Here is an 18,910-nt window from a genome sequence, read left to right on the forward strand (position 1 = left end):
AGCAAATTTTTAGGGCAAAGGTAAAGCAAGCTTAGCAAATGTGATGCTTAGTCTTACAGTCCAAAATACTGACCTATCTCCTATTGTAAAATATAGACCTTTGAACTCATATATTCAGTTTTAACTGAAAGAAGTAGATAATGGATTGCTGGATCTACAAAACTGTCTTCAACCCTTGTCCACTTAGTCAATTAAAAAATAACACATAAAACAAGGAAATATGGATAAGAGTAGGCAAATGGCTACACTTCCTCTGAGTGACAAAACTATACTTTTCCCATCTGTAGGTGTCTACTTCCTATCAGCTCCCCTCCCCACATCTTCCTTAATGTGCAGTATAAAGTACAACAGTAGGCCTCATTATGGACTTTGTCAGAGGGAAAGAAATCTTCCTCTACATTTCTGGGTTCTTCTAGCTGGCTTAAGAGTTAAATTAACATAATGACAGATTAACCAGAGAAAATTAAACTAAAAGTTTAACAACATTTATACGTGGGAGGGACCCAGGAAAACTGAGTAACTCACCAAAATAATTGATACCCTTGTGTTAAATAACGCCTCTTGATAAAGACAAAAGAGGATGTCGGGGTAGTGGTTTAGGACTTCAGAGGGGAAGAAGGCAATTCACAGGGAGTTGCGGAAGCAATTGCTTGGCAAACAAGTGTTTACTGGCCATAAGGAGACAGCAAGACACAGAGTAGACTCTGCTCTTTAGGCTTTGCAGAGTCCCCCACCCCCCCCCAACCCACCTTCAACAAATATAACTCTTATAACTTGCAGATGTCTCTGTTAATAGCTATTTTCAAGGACAGCCCCTTTATCTAAATTCTTAGGCAACTAAGGGGAAGTTAAAAAGAAAGACCAGGAAATCAAAGCAGTCAATCCTAAATGAAATCAATCCTGAATATTCTTTGGAAGAATTGATGTTGAAGCTGAAGTGCCAATATTTTGGCAACCTGATACTAAGAGCCGACTTATGGAAAAGACACTGACACTGGGAAAGATTGAGGGAAGGAGGAAAAGGGGACAGAGGATGCTTGGATGGCATCACCAACTCAATGGACATAAGTTTGAGCAAACTCTAAGAGATAGTGAAGGACAGTGAAGCCTGGCATGCTGCAGTCCATACAAAGAGTTGGACATGACTTAGTGACTGAACAACAACAAACAAAAAGAAAGACCTCCATAAGTCTTGTATTTCTTAAAAAGAACCAGCCTAAAGTAATCCTCCCACCAAAGAGGACATTTTGGGGTAGCAAATTATGCTGTTCTCCCTCACAACCTCATTATGATCCTGATAAAAGAAGTCGCTCATAAAGGATATTTTCTATTTAAGACATTGATTTATCAGGAGAAGCCCATTTGCTTGATTTTTATTTGATTGAATTATATATAATATAAATATGCATTATATCAAGTATTTGTATTTATGTGTTTTCATATACAAAAGTAATTAGTAGATATACTGTACTCACGTTTAATTCCTGCTGACTTTACAGATCCTATTTCTAATCATCTTGGCCATTTTTGATAGAAGCAAATTTAAGACTAAGTTAAAAATTTTAAGCCACATATGGCAAAACAAGATTTTCATTGTGCCTCAACATCTTTCCTTGTTTCTGTTTGATCTGGGCAGGAGTAAAGAACAGACTCCATGAGCATGGTCCATTCAAGTTCTGTTGTCAATGTGCTCAACATTATGAAGAGGATGGGTGTGTGTGTGTGTGTGTGTGTGTGTGTGTGTGTGTGTTTTAAAGAATCTGGAAGTTGCAGTAACACAGTGGGACTAGTAAAAAGACTACTGCCAGTCTTCTGAGGTGAAGCTAAAATGATGATGCTCTCCAAAATGAAGCAGAATAATAACTGTGTACGAGCCTGAAAAGTGACCAAGATCTCAAGAGAATAGGGTTTAGGACTCTGGAAGATAAAGACTAAAGTAGAGAAGATAGAGGGAGGTGATAGAAAAACAGACTCTGACATAGCCCACAAAGTCAGGCAGACAGCACTGAGTGGATTTCCTACTGTATCTAAACATGAGACCCTTTGTTCCTTGTCTTTCTTTCAGTCTGGTATGAGTCTAGAAAGAGAGCACACCACTTCTGTATCTCCCAGACCATTTCTAAAAGGGGTGCGGGGAAGGTGGGAAGCTAAGCTCTGAAATTTAGGATGACTTGCTACAAGTCAACTTGCTGACTAAGGCTGGAACAGTAGAGAAGAAGTAAGGAGAATGCCTCAGGGAACAGAGGAAGGCTTCAGTCCCTGTGGGAAACATACAGCAGCAAGACTACATTGGCTTGGCCGAAGAATTCATTCGGACTCATTCCTTTTTTTTTTTTTTTTGTTCCTGGTTGCTCATCAGTAAAGAATGTTCCTAGAATGCATGAAACGTGGGTTCAAACCCTGGGTCAGAAGATCCCCAGGAAAAGGAAATGGCTACCCACTCCAGTATTCTTGCCTGGGAAACCCCTTGAACACAGGAACCTGGTGGCGGGCTGTCCATGGGGTTGAAAGAGTCAGACATGACTTAGCAACTAAACCACCACCAATATTACCAATAAACCATACTAAGTGGCAGTTGAAGGAAGTCCAGTTGCAGACGTCAGGAGTCCAGAGGAAGGAGGTCTAGGACCCAAAAAACAAAAATAAAATTTGCACTGAAGGGGCTGAAAGAATGTAAAAAGAGATAAGCAGGATTTGACAGGTAGCTGAGAAGAACCAAGAGGCCATCATGGGTTATCAGAATGGTGAAAGTCTGGCAGTAAGGGGGTCATTTTTGCAGAAGCACAATGGACTTCATTCATTGGACTTCACACCACATGTGCCACAATCTTTATAGAGTCTGTCATCCCTGCCTTTGTATGAAAGTCAGATAGGGCACTTCCTTGATCCTCAGGTTCAGTCTTTTTAATGTGAACTTCAGTTATTGCTGTTCTTCAGTTACTCAGTCATGTCCAACTCTTTGCAACCCCATGGATTGCAGCATGCCAGGCTTCCCTGTCCTTCACAGTCTCCCAGAGCTTGTTCAAACTCATGTCCATTGAGTCAGTGATGCCATCCAACCATCTCGTCATCCCCTTCTCTTCCTGCATTCTATCTTTCCCAGTATCAGGGTATTTTCCAGTGAGTCAGCTCTTCATATCAGGTGGCCAAATTACTGAAGCTTCAGCAACAATCCTTCCAATGAATATTCAGGATTGATTTCCTTTAGGATTAACTGGTTTGATCTTGCAGTCCAAGGGACTCTCAAGAATCTTTGCCAGCACCACAGTTCGAAAGCATCAGTTCTTCAGCTTCAGTTTGAAAGGTTGTTGCTGAATGATTAGACGCGGGATTCTTGGCCTCCGGAGGAAACGAATTCAATCCGGGACCAGAGACGAGGCTGGATGGCTCAGAGCTTTTGTGTAATAAAGTTTTATTAAAGTATAAAGGAGATAGAGAAAGCTTCTGACATAGGCATCAGAAGGGGGCAAAAGAGTACCCCCCTCCTAGTCTTTAGCTGTATGTTATATAGTCACTCGCAGTCTGTTAATGAAAAGAATGTCATAAAATTTAGAATGGCACCAGATAATTCATCCCTGGCCATAAAACTATTGACTTGAATCTTGTAGAAGGGCAGAATACCAACAAATAGTTCCGTTTACATAGATTAGGGGAGCAATACCTGAGTAAGTAAGTTAGGTCATTTGGCGGATCCAACTTGAAGATAGAGTCTGGGGTTCATTAACATAGCTTAAGACATTTCCATACGAAAAAGAAATGTATTGGTTAACTCAAGGTTTGAGAGTAGTTAGCTTCAGGTGAGACCAGGTGTCATGGCAACACAGCACTTTAAGAGAAACCTCCTTTTAAATTTGTATAGAGAAGGAAAGACATATCGCTGGTTTGTTTCTTCCTGCCGCTTAAGAGAGATAAAAATGTCTGGCACCTGCAGCCTCTTTTTTTCCATTTGGAGACCCCTGGCCTTCCTGCCTCATTCCCCCCTTTTCTTTTAGGAGAATTATGTTGCCTAGGGAAAAGGGGCGTCATTCTCATTCTATAACTGCTTCCGAGCTGACAAGGGGCGTTGTCCCTAAATTGGTGAGGCAACATATTCTCCTAATCCTCATAGTGAGGATGTCTGATCCAGGGGCTCCAAATAGCAGTCGGGAGATGCTGCAGTGATAGCAGGAGTTTGAGCAACCATTTGTAACTTAAAAGCTTTCATGCAACTAGAAACAAATCCAGTTACACAGTTACAGATGCAGGGAGCAAACAGCAAAAACAAAAGAATCAGAATTATTGTAATTAAGATAGATTTCCACCATGGGGAACTAGTTAACGTCTCCCAAAGTGAGACAATAGAGGCTTCAGGAGTATCCATGGCCCCAATCATCTTGTTCATGTGTTTAGTAAAATGAGTAACGTTAGTGCTCATATCAGGTATATATGTACAGCATTGAGTATGAATGATGGCACAAGTTCCTCCTTGTGCAGCTGTCAGAATATCTAAAGCCAATCTGTTTTGTAAAACCACCTTTCTAATTTGTGCTTGTTCAGCATTAAGAGCTGAAATAGCTTTTTGAGAATCTTGTAATGCCTGTTGAGTAAAACTAGTCAAAGCATCTACTCGTAGCATAACATCTGTAGTTCCCAAAGAGGGGACAAACACTGCAGCCAAATAATCATACCAGTGAAATACAGACCTTGCCCACCGAGTTTTAAGGTGAGGTAAATTAGCAGGCTTTTCTGGAAGCTCTGAAAATATAAAGCCATGAGTAAATGCTAGACCCAGGGTGCATCTCCCTATCCAGCCAGGGGGAAGCCAAGCCCATAGGTAAGAGCCACATATCCAATAAGTCCCGTTTGGAGCAAGCCAGCGTGACTGAGATATCCAGTCCCAATTAGTGCCTGGCCAGACAAAGGGAGGTCCTGAACTGGGGTTGGAAAACACGGGAATGATTACGTTACATATTTCCTGAGGCAAAAATCCCAATTGTTTCCAATCATTGTAATTAAGTTGTTGGCTAAGTTTGGGGGATGGCTCTGTTTGTTCCCAGCATATAGGGGCAGTAGATATTAGACGTCCTTTTTCAGGAGTTAGCCAAATAACCTCATCCCATATTTGATAAACATCAGGTAAAGAACCATCAGATCTAGACCTATTGGTCTTATGTGCAGCAAAATAGTCATTAAACTGAGACAGTGTATAATCAAAATTAAAAGTCACATTATGTCCATAGTTAAGGTACAGAGTATTACACCAGTCCATTCTAGGGTTGTTAGATATCATCAGACGAAGAAGAGGCATCACATGTGATTGTTGTCGAAGGTATTCGCAGACTTGGAGAAAGTCTTTTCCTTGAAGTGGAGATGTCCACCACGGAAAGCCTTCCACTGATGAAGTGGGGAGTGCTCCGCAGACCCAGCAGTTAGACCGATTGTGGAATGCAGCATAGGAGTGAGCCCAGGACAGGAAGGCATTGTCTTGAGGATCAAACGGCAGACTCAGGATTTCTGGAGTCAGCAGAAGTAGGCTCACATAGATTATCAGGCCCATCTGAAACATACAAAGTCAGAGCATAGAAAGTAAAAACATAAAATGACATCACTTAGTTCTGGTCAGGGTGCCACCTCTTGACTCGAGTGTGATGTACCCATGAATCAATTCCTGGCACTTTGACAGCTGTGGGAGAAGAAAGAATAACCTGGTAAGGGCCTTCCCAGAGGGGCTTGAGGGATGAGCTCCCAGATCCCAATGTTTTTATAAGGACCTCAGTTCCTGGCTCAAATAGAGGCTTGCTGGATTCAGAGGCTGGGTCAGGAGTCGTCTCCCGGAGTTCTGTTAATGCCTGTTGAAAAGCTGAGAGCTGAGTTACATAATTAGTTAACTCCAAGGCTTCAGGATCTATAACAATGTCTGTGCTTAAGAAAGGCCTTCCATAAATACATTCAAAGGGGGACAGCCCCTCCTTTTTGGGGGCAGTTCGAGCCCTCATTAAAGCTATGGGTAGGACTTTAATCCAGTTGTCCTGCGTTTCTTGAGTTAATTTGCGCAGATGTCTTTTGATAATGTCATTAGCTTTTTCAACCTTTCCTGAGGATTGGGGTCTCCAGGAACAGTGTAAGTGATACTCTATTCCTAGAGCTTTAGACACCCCCTGAGTTACAGCAGCTTTAAAGGCGGAGCCATTGTCACTCTGAAGGCTCCGTGGCAGCCCAAACCTGGGGATAATTTCATGGATTAAAATCTTTATAACCTCTTTAGCTTGTTTACTACGATAGGGGAAAGCCTCAATCCATCCAGTAAAAGTATCCACCCAAACTTGTAAGCAAGAATATCCATTAGCTTTTGGCATATGAGTAAAATCAATTTCCCAGTCTTCTCCAGGATACTTTCCCTTTCGTTGTAACCCAGATTTGGCTAGCTTTTCAGTCTTTGGGTTATTTTTCTGACAAACCTCACACCGTTTGATAATGTTCTTTAAAGTTTTCATTACATTTTTACCTTCAAACAAACGAGAAGCCATCTAGGTAAGTACTTTCTACACCCAAATGAAAACTCTGATGTAAACCCTTAAGAATTTTCCACTGAGCATTCTCAGGAATTATTAATCGTCCATCCTCGGACTGTAACCATCCTTTATCAGTAATCTTTGCTCCTCTTTTCTCATATCTTTCTAATTCTTCTTCAGTATATTGTGGTTTTTCCTGTTCCATAGGACCTGTCCAGATCAAAGGCGTCTGTAGGGAAGGGGTTTCGTAAAGTGCCGCTTTTTTGGCTTGAGAGTCAGCTAACAGGTTACCGGCAGCTACTTTACTCCCATCCCTGCTGTGTCCTTTGCAATGCTACTTCTTTAGGACAATAGATAGCAGTTAAAAGTCTCTCGATCTCTCTGAAATGCTTAATAGGTTCTCCGGTTGCTGTTTTAAACTGTCTTTCTTTCCATATTGCAGCATGACCATGTAAAGTCAAATAAGCACACTAAGAATCAGTGTAAATATTCACCCGTTGCCCTTTGCTTAACTCTAGAGCTCGGGTCAGGGCCACAAGCTCCGCTAACTGGGCACTGGTTCCCTGGGGGAGAGATTTTGCTTCCAAAACCTACCTGTTCAGCAGTCACCACAGCATAACCTGCTTTACGCTTTCCATCCCGAACAAAAGAACTGCCATCTGTAAATATTTCCATGTCAGGATTGTCTAATGGGGTATCCATTAGATCCTCCCGAGCTGCATAGTTTAAAGTTAAAAATTGGGAGCAATCGTGATCAGGTGTTTCATTTTCCTTCTCAGGAAGGAAAGTAGCAGGATTTAAATTTCCACAAACTTTAAGCTTAGTTACTGGTCCTTCTAACAACAGTGACTGATATTTAAGAAGCCTACTGTCTGTCATCCAAATATTAACCTTAGAATTCAAGATTCCACTCACATCATGAGAAGTCAGTACAGTAAGGTTTCGTCCATTAATTATTTTTAAAGCTTCAGGTGCTAATAAAGCCGTGGCTCCAATTACTCTTAGGCAGTGGGGCCACCCACGTGCAATTACATCTAATTCTTTGCTTAGATAAGCAATAGGTTGCTGGTGAGGCCCTCGGGGTTGTGTCAAAACTCCCAAGGCCATACCTTTTCTTTCAGTGACAAACAAGTTAAATTCTGACCCTGTGGGCAAACTCAAAGCCGGAGCTTGCAGGAGAGCAGTCTGAAGAACCTTAAAAGCCTTTTGAGTATCCGGAGACCAAACCAGTTTGTCGGTTTGGGCCTGCTGAGTTTCAGCTATAAGTTTATATAAAGGCCGGGCAAGTTCCCCATAGCCCGGAATCCAAATACGACAGTAGCCTGTGATTCCCAAAAATCCTCTCAATTGCCTTAAAGTCATAGGTAGGGGATGGTTTAGTATAGGTTTAATTCTCTCAGGGCCTATGGCCCTAGTCCCTTCTGATATGATTAGGCCCAGATATCTAACAGATTGTTGACAAAGCTGAGCCTTTTCTCTTGATGCCTTGTAACCGCAGCCTGCCAGAAAGTTTAAGAAATCTTCTGAGGCTCGTGAACAAGCTTCCTCTGTCTCAGCACAGAGCAAAATATCATCTACATATTGTAACACTACCGCTTCAGAGCTATTAAAGTTTTGTAGATCCCGTGACAAACTTTGTCCAAATAAGTGAGGACTGTCACGAAATCCCTGGGGCAAAACTGTCCAGGTTAACTGAGAAGCTGGCTGTGTGGGGTCTTCAAAGGCAAATAGAAATTGACTTTCCTCCGCCAAAGGCACTGAATAGAAGGCATCTTTCAAATCAATTAGTGAGAAATATTTGGCTAGTTCAGGAATTTCAGACAATAGAGTAAAAGGATTAGGCACCATGGGGTGTAAAGGAACCACAGCCTCATTTATTATTTGTAAATCTTGAACTAGTCTCCATTTACCATTTGATTTCTTTATACCCAAAATAGGAGTGTTGCATGGACTGTTACAGGGAACTAATAGTCCCTGCTCCTTTAAATTCTCAATGATGGGTTTTAACCCTTCCTTAACCTCAGGTTTCAGTGGATACTGCTTCTTATGTGGGAATAAGTGTGGGTCTTTGACCTTGACAACCACAGGAATAGCATTTTGTGCTCGACCCACAGATTTTCCATCAGCCCATACTCTAGGATTCACATTTTGTTCAACTAAAGGGAGAGAAAGGGAGGGCTCCATATTCATGAAAACAGAGGCATGGACCTTGCTCAGTATATCCCTCCCCAAAAGGGGTGAGGGTGATTCTGGCACGATAAGAAACTCGTGTGAAAATAGCACAGAATCCCAGTTGCACGATAGAGAATAACTGAAGTAATACCTTTTGGCTCGTCCAGACAGTCCCATTACGGAAGCGGATCGGGAAGAAAGTGGGCCAGGGGCTTCAGTAAGCACGGAATAAGTTGCCCCAGTATCTAAAAGGAAATTGACGGATTGGCCTCCCACCGTTATCAATACCCGGGGCTCCTCAGGTGTAATTAGGACGGGAGCTTGTGTGGGGACCCCCGGGCACCTTCAGTCCTGATGGTCTTGAGAGTCAGACCCCTGAGACCTACGCCTCTGGGGGCAGTCTCTCCTCCAGTGTGGTCCCTTGCAGACCGGACATGGAGCCGGGGGCGGCTTAGATGCCTGAGGGCAATCCCGCTTGAGATGCCCCTCCTTTCCACAGCAATAGCAAGCCCATCCCTTTTCACCTGGGTCCCTCTGGGCATTTTTCTCAGGCTGTTTAAGAACGGTTTTCATAGCCATTGCGAGAGCTTCCGCCTTTTCCTTCGTCTTTCTCTGCCTTTCTTTCTTTTCCTCATATTCCCTTCCATAATAGACTGTCTGAGCCAGTTGTAACAGATTATCTAAAGACTGATTTGGTCCATACGCCCGTTTTGATAACTTACGGCGAATATCTGGAACTGAATGAGTGAGAAATCTATCCTTTAAGATCACTTTCCCCTCTTCACTTTCAGGATCAATCTCAGTGAATCTGCGAAGGGCTTCTCTCAGTCTATCTAGGAATTTACCAGGAGCTTCCTTCTCCTCCTGTTCTATGTCTGCCAGTTTGCCATAGTTTAAAGGCTTAGAACGCGCCTGCCTGAGTCCTTCAAGAATACATCTGACAAAATGACTCTGATCCCATCTTCCTTTAGCAGTGTTATAGTCCCAGTCTGGTTCCCAGTGGGTACCGCGGCCATGCAGTATCACATAGGAAGACCAGGTGTGTCTTCTTTAAGCCCTGGGGATCAAATCTATCCCAGTTTTTCAGGATACAGTTCAAAGGAGTGAGGCTGGAATTGTTAGCTCCCATCTGTAAGAGAGAAAAAAAGCGACCAGCGCCATTTTTTCTACCGGAGGCGTCCCTCCCTGCTCTAGATGGGGGTGTAGACAGACTTTACACCAAAAGCTTTTCCTTCCTGGTCGGACTTAGTCTGTCCCTTACCGACGCAGGCGTCACACGCGTCCCTCCCGGTTCTAGCATTGAGACGGGGTGGGGATGCACCAGGGGTAGACCTGATGGCATCCCTGACTGATGTCCAGCCCTTCACCTCGCTTGCCTCTGATGCCACCCAGGTGCAATCAGAGTAACCTTCCGGAATGCTTCCCAAGCTAAGACCTCTGGGGGACACATTTGTCACCTGAGTGCCTGTGCACGACCCTAAGTATATTCCTGACCACAGTAAGACCGATACAAACATGAAACTGAGATGTTCCTTCCAAGCGTCACCACACCGGTATAAGAGCCTCCTCTGGTCCACTAAGAGCCAGTGTTACCAAAGGAAAAAAACCATTGCAGTTCCAATCCGAGTAACCTTTAACCTCAGAGATGCTCTTGGAGTTAGAGCTCCATCTAGCTTCCGAACTTTCCATGCCTAGCGGGGCTCGGCGCCTCCTGACTACCAATCCAAGTTTGAGACCTAGGCCACAGTACAGTAGCAACATAGATTACAAGTCCCTTGAAAGCCTATGATCCGATAGATTATGTTAGTACTTCTAATTCCCAAGGAGTTATGAAATGGTCAAAGAGACCGAAAAGTTGACCGAGAAAGGAGAGTTCGGTCCACACGCTTTGCCCGTTTCTGGTCGGTTCCTGAAGAAGACATTGGTTGCCTCTTGGCATTGGCAGGTATAAACCCCCAACAGGTTTCTGCCATAAGCCTTATGAGGTCGCCGCGGAACCGCAGAGCAGGGCTCCTCACTTGCTTCGCGCAGGGCGTTTCATTCATTCATACAAGCACACTGAAGAGTTAGTAAAGTACAGCAGAAAACGTGTTTGCTAGGAGAACAAAGAACTAGAGCTCCAAGCATCCTTACCTTGTCCTGAAGGATCCCGGACGAGCCCCCAAGATGAAAGGTTGTTGCTGAACGATTAGGCGGAATTCTTGGCCTCCGGAGGAGACGAATTCAATCCGGGGCCAGAGACAAGGCTGGATCGCTCAGAGCTTTTGTGTAATAAAGTTTTATTAAAGTATAAAGGAGATAGAGAAAGCTTCTGACATAGGCATCAGAAGGGGGCAAAAGAGTACCCCCCTCCTAGTCTTTAGCTGTATGTTATATAGTCACTCGCAGTCTGTTAATGAAAAGAATGTCATAAAATTTAGAATGGTACCAGATAATTCATCCCTAGCCATAAAACGATTGACTTGAATCTTGTAGAAGGGCAGGATACCAACAAATAGTTTCGTTTACATAGATTAGGGGAGCAATACCTGAGTAAGTAAGTTAGTTAGGCCATTTGGCGGAACCAACTTGAAGATAGAGTCTGGGGTTCATTAACATAGCTTAAGACAACATTTCCGTACGAAAAAGAAATGTATTGGTTAACTCAAGGTTTGAGAGTAGTTAGCTTCAGGTGAGACCAGGTGTCATGGCAACACAGCACTTTAAGAGAAACCTCCTTTTAAATTTGTATAGAGAAGGAAAGACATATTGCTTGTTTGTTTCTTCCTGCCGCTTAAGAGAGATAAAAATGTCTGACACCTGCAGCCTCTTTTTTTCCATTTGGAGACCCCTGGCCTTCCTGCCTGTTACCCTCTCAAGTTATGATGTCAGACATAATTTTATGCCAGGACACATCAGCTGTCAAAGAATTTTACACAGTTTCTGGAACATTATGACACATATGTATAGAGACATAAGGTTCAGTTCAGTTCAGTCGCATAGTCGTGTCTGACTCTTTGCCGACCCCATGAATCGCAGCACACAGGCCTCCTTGTCCATCACCAACTCACGGATCCTACCCAAACTCATGTCCGTTGAGTTGGTGATGCCATCCAACCATCTCATCCTTTGTCATCCCCTTCTCCTCCTGCCCTCAATCTTTCGCAACATCAGGGTCTTTTCAAATGAGTCAGTTCTTCACATCAGGTGGCCAACGTATTGGAGTTTTAGCTTCAACATCAGTCCTTCCAATGAACACCCAGGACTGATTTCCTTTAGCATGGACTGGTTGGATCTCCTTGCAGTCCAAGGCACTCTCAAGAGTCTTCTCCAAGGAAAGCTTAATGTTACTTCTTACTTGACAATGCTTCTCATGTAGCTTAATGTATCAAGTAAGTCTAATTAGTTTAACAAATCTTTTAGAATGTTTCAGGGGCCCTCTGGAAAAATCCTAAAGTTTCTTCCAAGTTAAAAACAAAAACACTTTATATTTAAAATTTTATTTTGGGGAAATTGTCAAAGATATCAAAAGGTTTGGACATGACTAAATGAGATCACAACTCCATGTGAAATGACATTTTTCTATTTAGCATATGAAAGAAAATTAAGTTCCTGTTTTACATAACTACACTTTTGATAGTAAAACTTAATCTTGATAATCTTTATGATAACAATTCAGTTTTAGCCAGCTTGATTGTACAAGGTAAAATTGTTTTTCTTTTCAACCTTTTGTATACTTTGAGTTTGTCCTTTAGCACCTGAAGTTCTAAGTTAGATAAAATTACTCTAATTTTCCTTAACAAAATGCATCTTCACTCCTCATACCTTTTCTTAGACAAAAACACATTCTGCTTTTCTTGCATACAAAAACGTTTCCTTTCATGATTTTAGTAGCTTTAGTTGCATTAGAATCCTTAACTCTTAGAAACTGTAATTTCTATTTAGAAGCCTAACAATCTGTCTCTTACATTAATGTTCTTTAGTTTGACAAGTTTATAATCACTTATAACTTCTAGAAACAGGTTTTCTCATGGAAAATTTCTTAGCATGACATTGAACATCTTACTTTCTATATAATAAGAAACCAAAAGTAGATAAACCTACATTCATTGATGTCTCAGTACTTTTATTCTTATTTTGAAATACTATAGCTATTCTGTGAATTTCCATCATTTAACTTGACTGAGCAAAACACTAAGGTTTCAAGGTACCAAAAATAATTGGAAAGATATTTTTAAGTGTGTAAACCATAAAATATAATTGTTACAAAAAAGTTTATAAGTTCTTAAAACAGCTACATGTATTTAAGTTATTTGCTCCCAACAATTAGGTTTAGATTACCTAAGAAAGCTTCTTCATATCCAGTTACTTTTTATGCTGACAAATTGTAAGAAACTAGGCAGAATATAAATATTGCACTTAATGCTGATAACTCTAAAAATGGGGTTTCCCTGGTGGCTCAGCTGATAAATAGTCCACCTACAATGTAGTCCACTACAATAGTCTCTGGGTTGGGAAGATCCTCTGGAGGAGGGCATGGCAACCCAGTCCAGTATTCTTGCCTGGAGAATCCCCATGGACAGTGGAGCTTGGTGGGCCACAGTCCCTGGTGTCTCAAAGAGTTAGACATGACTGAACAACTAACCACACACACTCTAAACACGTCTGTTTTAATTAAACCAAAAACCAAACTACCTTTTATTTATTAAAGATTTATTTATTTATTTATTTATTTATTAAAGATCCCATGAATTTGAAAGAATCATTTGGATTAGCTTCTCTGTTTCTGATGAGATTAAAAATAGCCAGTCTTCAGAGGTGCTTGACCCTCAGCCCTCTTTAATTAAGAGAGTTCAATTTACAGATTAAGTTTAGATAATACCATCTGAAAGTAAAAAAATATAACACATCCTCAACATATATGTGTGTTGTACAGATAAGACACAGAAACCTTATAATTACTAATATATGTGGAGAAGATTTGTAAGATTTCTTAATTAGCCAGATTTCCAAATAGCCTCTCCCTCCCTTTTCTCCTTGTGATGAAAAGCATTTGCATTTCAAGCAATGGATTTTTGTTCTAGAAAAGATGGGGGTGGAACACCTACCTCACTAAGGGATCCATGATTTCTCCAAGATGGAATTTTGAGGCATGATACATATGCTCAGGACAGTTCTGTTTGTAAGGTCTTTGTTTTGCCCGTGTCCGAATCCCCGTGGGGGAAGTACAAGGCTTCCAAGACAATGCAACTCGCAAAAAAAGGGAAGTTTATTACTGACTCGAGCCAGGGCTCCTGCCGCATCCAACGCAGTGGTGCTGGGTCAGAGAGCCCCAAGCCCCGGCTGTTGCATAAATTTATAGGGTGAACATAAGCAGTTGGTAGCTGGCTTAAGCAGATTGGTTACGTTTGCAAAGCAATTTTATTGGCACAAACTTTCGCGGGCTTTTGTTCAAACTTAGGCGTTCGCAGGCTTTTCCACTTTCCCTCCTGTTCTCTTTGTTCCCTTTTGGGCGCCTGCTGACTGGCTGGCTCCAGGCGGCCTGATGGGGGTGGGGAATCTTACCATTTCAGGGGAAACCGAAACTTAGGTCTGGGCCGCCTGTCATAGTGTTAGCCTTGGCAGCCTCACAGTCTTAATATCCACAAGTATTTTGAGAAAATAGAGGAGGTTTTTGGATTGGTAAAAAGGACCAACTCATGCATCTACCCATTTGTTAAGTGTTTCTTTCCCTCTGGGTATATTTATTTTAGGAGAGAAGATCTGAGAAAATTCCTGCCAGGCTTTGGATATCAGTTAGGATAGGAGTTCAGTCAGACTGGTGGCCTCTATTTTATTTTCCACCTTTTTAACCCACTTATCTCAAGAGGTAATTCATTTACATAAACTTGAATATTCTCCTCGGGTTTAAGAAATTCTTTAACTGTGACCCATATGTTGGCCTTTGACTTAGGAGTGAAAGATATCTGAAGAGTGTTGCCTGCAGCCTTGGGTGGTCTAATTTTAAAATGAATACTAGCCAGATAAAGGAGGATAGACGGGAGCAGTAGAAGTTACCTCAGTCTTGTAGGTCAGTCTTAGAGTCTTCTGTTTTAGGCACATTCTTATCTCTTTAATTTTTTATTACTCTTTTGTAATAAATTTTTCAATGAAGCTATTTTGAAATCTCAGAATCTTTGAAGGTTTCTGCATAATCTTTTTATGTGTTCTTTCTTTCTTTTAAATCTGTTCGGAATATTCCCAATAATGGCCGTTGTAATTCAAGACTGTTGATAAAACTTTGCCATTTTGCTCAATATCTGCAGCTTCCAGGACCAAGGTTCTTAAACATAACATAAGCAGGTGCGACAGAAGGTGACATACTCAACTCTTTAGACATAAAGATTCTCTTCTTTTAGCTAGGACTTTGGATTTCTCAGAGGCACACTTAGCAATTTCTGGGTACTTCTGAAATTCTCATTAGCAACTAGCCTTTATTTAATATCAGTCTGAAGCTTCCCACTGGGCCCTGTCCAGCTCATATTGGACCCAGTCTTATCCAGGACCCAGTCCAGTTCTTAAATCAGACCCAGTCCAGATTTGACTGGGAGAAACAGTTGAACCATTGAACCAATAATCCTCAAAGAATGAGACTGTGGTCCAATTCCACACAAATGAAGAGCTGCAGTTGCCACTGACCGTTCCCACCACAGAAGACAGAGGAAGACTCCAGACCAACGGAGAATCACAGACTAATCTATCAGCAGGTCCCAACAGGGGATCCAGGGACAGAGCTTAGGGCTGGGGCTTTCAACTGTGGAGTTGCTGTCTGAAATCTGGGGAAAATTGTCTGCCAGCTCAACCTGATCTGCTGCCATAAAGGAAAGCCAAGTAGATCAAGGGCTTTAACAGAAAAAGTGGAACCTAACCAAGAGGAACTCACAATGACCCTTGGAAATGGTAAGAAAGATAGTGAACTCAAACGTGTTCCCAGGGTATCACACCTGTATTCCTTGTTCTCTCCTGATGCTATTTAAAGTTCACTTCAGATCCTACTGTTGCCACCAATTTGTCAAAAAACAAAATTCAACTGAGTAAATTTGAGCATTTATTTTGCTTTATTCATGAATTTATTCTAATTTTGCAATTCATGAATTAGACAGGCTGCCATAAAGTAACCAGAAAGGCACTCAAAGGGGTTGCACAGAATGAAAGGTTTTAATAGGAAGAAGGAAGCAGGCACAGAAACTATTAGCAAAAAAGCCAGAGAGATTATTTTTAGGACAGGATATCTCCCTCTGAGGCATGGAGACAGATTACCTCACTGTGGCTAACTAGACAATTTCGGACGGGTTGGCTAGAACTGCATTTCTGGTGAAGGTTGGAATTACAATCAGGTTAGGTATTATATCTAAGTTTGGCATCGTCAGGTTGGTTTAGTTCTCTCCCTCAGTTCATGTCCCACACTAACAAAGATTTTGAGTGATGGACTGACTGCAGCTCAAGTAGGCAGGATTTCACAGCTCCTGTCTCATCACACCAATAATTCAAGGCAAGGGGCTGTTTACAGTCACAGCTCAGACAGATGTTTTATTAAACAGATAGGGGATAGTACACTCCCGAGACATGGGAGCAGGCCAACCCCAGAAGAGTGGCCATGATTCCTCTTGGCTTCCCATTTTATACTTCCTGTCTCCTCCTCTTGCTTCTGCCCTGTGCAAAATAGGGCTTGTATCTGCTGTCAATAAAGAAAGAGAATGCGGATGGGTATATGCTCAGGCCTACTGACAGTTACAAGTTACCTAGCAACAGACTCTAGTGTGCATGTCTTTCCCATAATTCAGTCTGTTATAATCCTATATATGTATGTATAGAGTATTTACAAACCCTTAATGGGCTCCTAGCAGCCTAAGGTTACTTGAGGACACAGCTGTGCATCAAGTGTTCATGTGCAGAAACTAGAGGAGCCCCTGTGGTTAGTTTTGTAGCATATTTGTGAGCTCTCCTGGGCCCATGTCTGGGGTGGGATTTAGAAATCAGTTTATATCCTTTTTGCTAGGCCACCCCTTGCTCTTGCCTAACTTCCTAACAGCATCATGAACTTTGACACAAGTGATGCCATTTGGGACCTGTGGTTTTTCTCTTTAAGAAAATTAAGAAAGTAATGTCATCATCCTAGTGCCATCCTTAGACTTCTCAATACAAATATGCATCATTTTACAGAATGATGTATTTCTGAAAAGCCATGTGTATTTTTACATTCAGTGAAATTGTATCACACATTAAATTTATTTAGGAGAGGTGTTACTGTAATTCCAAAGTGAAATATTTTGCAAGGTGAACAATTTTATTTTTAAGTAAATAGTTATAACCTATCATTTCTGAAAGTTAATTTTCATGTGCTAAAACTACTTAAAGAGGAACAGACTACTTCAAGTCCTCAACAAGACAGAATAGCCAAACTCCTCAGTATTCTTCCTGCTGAGTACAGCTAAAATTATGAAGGAAAAAAAAGATACACTTAAGACTGTGCTGGAGAGAAGAAGGCAGACCAGCTAGAGACTTTATAACCGAGGAATGACAAGGCAGTGAGTTCACAGGGTTTTCTTTTTGCCGTCTTTATCCTGGATTGTGTCCTGAAGAAGCCCACAGCCTAAAAACATCAAGATCAGACCAAAAAATAAAAGCCCCAAGAAAAACCCTTTTTTCTCCAGGCAGACAACCAGGAAAGGGGAAGCCAGGCAGAACAGAAAGCTGTTGGATATGATTTCCCTACTCCAACCTTGGGAAAGACCTGTGTCCACCTATACACACCTTCACAAACGCTGTTTGTGCAGCAGAGACTTCCATCTTCCCCTCCCCACAGGGCTGGTGTAAGAATACAGAGGGAAAGCCAGCGCTTTCACCAGCACTCAGCAGTGCAACCCGACCCTCCACCGCTCCACCCTCACCCCTCCCAGCAGGGGCACAGAGGTGTCTGGACCCCTACCACCAGGTGCTAATGAGGGCCCCTCTGCTTCCCTCCGCCTGGGAAGACAGGGCTTTTACCCCCTTCAGTTGAGGAAGGGTACATGCTGCCTGGTGTACTATTTTTACAGTGCCCTTTGAATATATAATTACTTAAAAACAGAAAAAGTTAAGAAAAGGAAAGACCCATTTATCAAATTTTGAAATTGTTGCTCAAAGTTGATTTCCAACAAAATACTCTGTATTTTCCTTTCAAATGTGAAGTGAATGTTGATGTATAGAAAATATATTCACATTTGCAAGGTTCCTAATTCTGTTAGCTACCTCACCACATACATTAACTCTCCCTTTTTAAGATACTGTGTTAAATGTATGATCCTGAAGATTTAAACCAATCACATGCACAAAAATAGGGTAATCAAGAAAGAAGAGATAATAATACATTTTTGAAGATGGAAAGTGGATGCAAAAGTGGAACTGATAATTTAGGCAAGAGGAATCCTCAGCTTGACTTTCTTCTGTTAGTTGTAGCATGTGAGAAGGAACTCATTCTGTGTGTGAGACACTCAAAAAGCCCAGGTTCTGAACACTAGTTCATAAAGATACATGCTCTCCAGTATTCATAGCAGCATTATTTACAACTGCCAAGATATGGAAGCAACCTAAGTGTCCATCAGTAGATGAAAGGATAAAGAAGATGACAGTACAGAATACTAATCAGCCATAAAAATATCATGAAATTTTGCCATTTGCAACAACATGGATGAACTTAGAGGGCATTATGCTAAGTGAAGTCAGACAGAGAAAGACAAACACTGTATGATATCACTTATATATGGAATCCAGAAATATAACAAATTAGTGAATATATCAAAAAAGAAGTAGACCCACATGTATAGAGAGCAAACTAGGGGTCACCAGAGGTAGAGGGAGCAACAGTAGAAAGGTATGGATGGAGAGGTATAAACTATTATTGTAATTCTTTGCGACCCCATGGACTGTAGCCTACTAGGCTCCTAAATCCATGGAATTTTCCAGGCAAGAGTACCAGAGTGGGTTGCCATTTCCTTCTCCAGGGGATCTTCCCAACCCAGGGATCAAACCAGGGTCTCCCACATTGCAGGCAGACACCTTACCGTCTGAGCCACAGCAAGTCACTATATAAAATAAGCTACAAGGACATATTGCACAGCATGGGAAATATAGCCAGCATTTTATAATAACTGTGGAAATAGTTTAGAATAATAATAAATATATACAATGAGAAAAATATGGAAAAATTCTAAGTAAGGTTTTAAGAATAGAACAAAAATGAAATGGTA

At 41.7% G+C, this 18,910-nt stretch overlaps 1 protein-coding gene across 1 annotated transcript; it reads right to left on the reverse strand.

The window, feature by feature from the left end:
- Window positions 1–3,810: 3,810 nt before the first annotated feature.
- Window positions 3,811–14,019, reverse strand: LOC110147072 (endogenous retrovirus group PABLB member 1 Env polyprotein-like). Its single transcript, XM_020908329.2, has 2 exons — window positions 13,751–14,019; window positions 3,811–5,536 (listed from the first exon to the last, which is right to left on the reverse strand). The coding sequence occupies exon 2, from the start codon at window positions 5,534–5,536 to the stop codon at window positions 4,103–4,105; it is 1,434 nt and encodes a 477-aa protein (XP_020763988.2). The 5' UTR covers window positions 13,751–14,019; the 3' UTR covers window positions 3,811–4,102.
- Window positions 14,020–18,910: the final 4,891 nt, after the last annotated feature.

This window comes from Odocoileus virginianus, chromosome 8 (genome assembly GCF_023699985.2).
Source record: "Odocoileus virginianus isolate 20LAN1187 ecotype Illinois chromosome 8, Ovbor_1.2, whole genome shotgun sequence".
In the NCBI taxonomy this organism is placed as follows: domain Eukaryota; kingdom Metazoa; phylum Chordata; class Mammalia; order Artiodactyla; family Cervidae; genus Odocoileus; species Odocoileus virginianus.